The 4287-nt window shown below is 51.0% G+C and overlaps 1 protein-coding gene across 1 annotated transcript in view; it reads right to left on the reverse strand.

The window, feature by feature from the left end:
- NADSYN1 (NAD synthetase 1) overlaps nucleotides 1-4287 on the reverse strand; it is a 51029-nt gene that overhangs the window by 41583 nt on the left and 5159 nt on the right. The window contains exon 2 of the mRNA XM_006893219.1: nucleotides 3738-3798. Within this exon, the coding sequence (XP_006893281.1) occupies nucleotides 3738-3798 (61 nt within the window). The remainder of the gene's footprint in view (nucleotides 1-3737; nucleotides 3799-4287) is intronic.

Raw genomic sequence — 4287 nt, forward strand, 5'->3', positions numbered from 1 at the left:
ATGAAAATTAATAAAATATAATTATAGAAAAAAAAAAGAAGCTCATGATGCATGGAATCAGGCCCCCAAAAGATGACCCCACATCCTGACTCTCCAAAACTCTGAGTCATCGAGTCTGAAGTGGACAAAGAGAACTTTGCAGATCTGATTAGTCTCGGGATCTTCAAGTGAGCTCATCAGAGGTTAGGCCCTGAGTCCAAGCACAGGTGACCTCATAGGACAGGGGGACAAGCTGACGACAGGGGCAGAGACCCGTGGGGCAGGCCAAGGACTTCTCAGGGTCACCAAGAGCTGGAGGAGGCAAGCCTTAAGGACTGGACTGAGCTCCACTCTCCCCCTCCAGCCCCCACCTATGTGTGCCACCTTGACTGGGCCACAATTCTCAGCAAGACTCAGTCTAAAGGATCCAGTTGTCACTTGAGTCAACCCTGAGATCTAAAAAAGTGTAAACAGGTAAGGAGAGATCAGAGGGACCTGAGGGCCACCACGGCCGTAGAGTGTGTCCTCTGAACCCAGGCTCCCTGCACAGGCTCCTCCAACTCGGAGACAGAGAAAGTCAGCACCCTGAACTTGGACTTCTAGCCTCCTAACTTGGAGAAAAGAAATGTCTGTCTGCTAAAGCCTTCCACTTGTGGTATTCCTGTTACATTAGCACTAGGTACTGAGCAACAAAGATCCCTCCCCTGTGTCTGCAGGAAGAAGGAGCCCCTGATCCTTGGCTTCTGGCCTCCTGCAGCCTCAGCAGATACATTTGTCTGTCTTCTGAAATACCAGGTTTGTGTAACATTGTATCTGTTGCAGCCCCAGATGCTCATACAATGTTCAGTGATGCCCTGAAATATGAAAAGTGCGGGGAGAGCTAGGTCTCATTTGTTACATATCAGTCTAGTTGCCACCAACTCCAAGCTGAGTGAGTTTCAAAGGCAGTAGATCACACAGGAGAAGACCGCCCACCTTTCTCCTGGAGAGGAGCTGGTGCATTCGAACCACATGCCCTTGGGGTTGGCAGTGCAGCTCCTTACCACTGGGCCACCAGAGCGCCCTAGTTCTCAGTACTGGGTTTGAATACTAAAACACAGGGTATTTACTGGGCATCTGAAAGCTGGATGATGAACAAGAATAACAAAAACAGAACTGGTGCCTTTGAGCTGTGGTGTTGGAGAAGATCACTGAATATCTCATGGATGGCCAAATAAACAAACAGGTATGTCTGGGAGAGGGTGCAGCCAGAGTGCTCTTTGGAGGCAAGAATGATGAGGCTTCACCTCACATACTTTGGGCATGTTACAAGGAAGAGCTATTCCTTGGAGAAGGACATGATACTGGGAACGGTGGAGGGTTGGCGAAGGGAAGGAAGACCTTTGACCAGGTGGACTGACATGGTGACTGCTGCAATGGGCTCCTGTGTGTCAGGAAGGGTGAGGATGGCACAGGATAGAGCAGGGTTCAGATATTTTGTTCACAGGGTCACTATGAGTCGTACTTGCCTTGATGGCACCTAACAACAACAACAACAACAAATGTTGTTAGGTGCCATTGAGACTTCAACTCACAGTGACTCTGTGTACAACAGAATGAAACACTGCCGAGTCCTGCAGGCTGGTTTCTCACAGTCGGCTGTGTGGGAGCCACGGCTGGAGCTCCTGGGAGCTCCTGGGCAGGTGTCCTGCTGCCCTGCCACACCCCGCTGTGCCCAGTCAGCAAGCGGAGACGGTCGTCCTGAGCTGACCAATTGTCCTGGGGTCTGGTCCCCACCTGTACACCTCATTCCATCATTCCCACTCCCTCTTCACAGGTCCTGCATTTTCCAAACTGAAGGTCTGTGGCAACGATGTGCCAAGCAAGTGTGTGGGCACCATTTCCCCACCATCCCAACAGTGTGCGCTCTGTGCTTCTCAGCCACATTTAATATTTCAAACTTTTACGGAAGGAGATCTGGTGACCGAGTGGAAAGAAGCTGCACTGCAATCTCAAAGGCACGCGTTTCAAATCCACAAGCTGCTCAGCTGGGCCATTTCCTCTGTGCGATTAACTGCCTCTGAAAACTCACTGGAGGTAAAACCTGCTGGCTTTTCAGTTATGGGACAGTTCTGATTTGACAACAACGAATAAATTGCACATGTAATACATGTATATAATATGCTGATATATAATAATAATGTCAACTATTATATGTACTGGGAAACAGAATTCACGTGACTCAGTCTGTTGTGGCATTTGCTGACTGCAGGGTTCTGGAACCACGTGTGTGTTAACTCCCAGGTGTACCTGTTCCTGTCTGCCCTACACAGAGGCCACTTGCAAAACTGAACCCAATGCAATTTGTCAAATGTAATCAGGGTCACCGACCTGCACATGAAGGAACTGCTGATGTGGTGAGTGGCTGTGCTTGTCCACACAATATGATGATTACACACCATCACCAAGTCACTCTGCACCACTGAGAGTCCTCATTCACACATCAAAAAGCAGTTTATAGTTTGAAATACACCACCAGTATCAGTGATGTGAAGTACAGACGGCAGAGGCAGGTAGACTAGGTGGATGACCAGAAACAAGAATCACAGAGAGGGCGTGGGAAGTGTGCAGCAACCTTGTAGAAACTGATGTTATAAAACAAAGTGTGCAGGACCAGCTCAATGGAAAGCTAATTTTGTTTTTAGAGCTTTAAAGGGCAATTAAACACAGGGGAAGGTGGCTGTGGTCAGCTCTGACTCAGGTGGCCCCGTGTGTGTGTGAGCAGAGCTAAGGCTGATGTTTCAGAAAATGGCCAGGCCTTTCTTCAGAGGAGCTTCTGGGGCTTCTTGAACCTCTCACCTTTTGGGCAGCAGCCAAGTGTATTAACCCCCTGCACCCCGACACTCCAGGCAGAGGCAGACTGCAGGGTATGATTGAGTGGTTAACAGAACAGGAGACCTCCAGGGTGAGAAACTGGGCATAAGAGTGGGGTCGAGGGTCAGAGTGGTCACCTGGGCCACAGTACTGGCCAATCAGGATCCCAGGCACCCTGATGATGAGGAGATAACTTTGTAAGGAACAAATGACAAATGACACGAGTATGCTGAGCTTCTCAGGTACCAGAGAGAATTAGCTCTCTATGTTTGAAGTATCCAAACGGAGACAGATTCTGAGCACGTGCAGGACGAAGGAGCGTTTTGTTCTATGGTGTGCAGGGTGACTACGAGTCATAACTATATGACAGCACCCAGAAACAACAGGGGCTCTGGTGGCCGAGTGGCAAGGAGCGTGCTGCCACCCCGAAGGCAGGCAGTTCAAATCCACCAGCTGCTCTGTGATGTACTTCCCCTGAAAACCCACTGGAGGGTCAGCTCCGAGCAAGCGGCCACAGCAGTAGCAATGGGTTCACACACAGCAAAGGTCATGAGGACGGGCCGGGGCTTGTTCTGCTGTTCATGGCAACACTGAAGGTGGGAACACACACAGACACAGCACAGAGAGAGACAGCACGCAGCAACGAACACGGGGGGTGGGGGTCCGCCCGCTCTCCAGCCTTCCCTCGAGCACATGTTCTTGGTGCTGTCACTTCCCGTTCACGATGAGCCCACATGCAGCCAGGCTCTGTCACGGCTCTGGGATGACCTCTCAACAGGCCCTGGTACATCCCAGCTCTCAGTCCTCCCAGGTGCCCTCCTGGTGGGCATGGACACTGCCACCTCCCACCCCTGGGTAGTGCGATCCAGTCACCTCAGGGTACCTGACGTGGGGTCTGACCTCACCAGATTTCCAGTTCTGGTCCGAGCCTGTACCTTGCTCCTTTGTTTTTGGCAATTTCAATACCTGTGTGTAGAGAGAAAGAGGGTCAGCATCAGCACCTGCATGGGGCTCACCTGCTGCAGGAGGTGAGAGCGACTCGGTGTTCACTCCTGGTGGACCGTGTACGTACAGTGGAACTGCTCGGGGGGGGGGGAGGGGGAGTCAGAAGCAGGTTGCCAGGCCTTGCCACCTCTGAGCAGATCTGAGCCCACAGCATTTCAGCTAGTAGCTGAGTGCTGAACTCTCTGAGCCACCCTGTGCTTCTACTGCTGTAGTTGCATTTTGTTGTTAGGTGCCATCAAGTCAAGCACAACTCACAACAACCATATGAAGAAAAGATCTGAACCCTGTTCTATCCCACACCATCCTAATACTTCCTGACACACAAGAGCTTGTTGCAGCACTCACCATGACAGTCTGCTTGGTTGAGGGTCTTTCTGTCCTTCGCTGACCCTCTACCCTTCCCAGCATCATGTCCTTCTCCAAGGAATAGCCCCTTCTAGCAACATGCCC

This window comes from Elephantulus edwardii, unplaced genomic scaffold, assembly GCF_000299155.1.
Source record: "Elephantulus edwardii isolate Elephantulus edwardi_28Jun2011 unplaced genomic scaffold, EleEdw1.0 scaffold00126, whole genome shotgun sequence".
NCBI classification, from domain to species: Eukaryota; Metazoa; Chordata; class Mammalia; order Macroscelidea; family Macroscelididae; genus Elephantulus; species Elephantulus edwardii.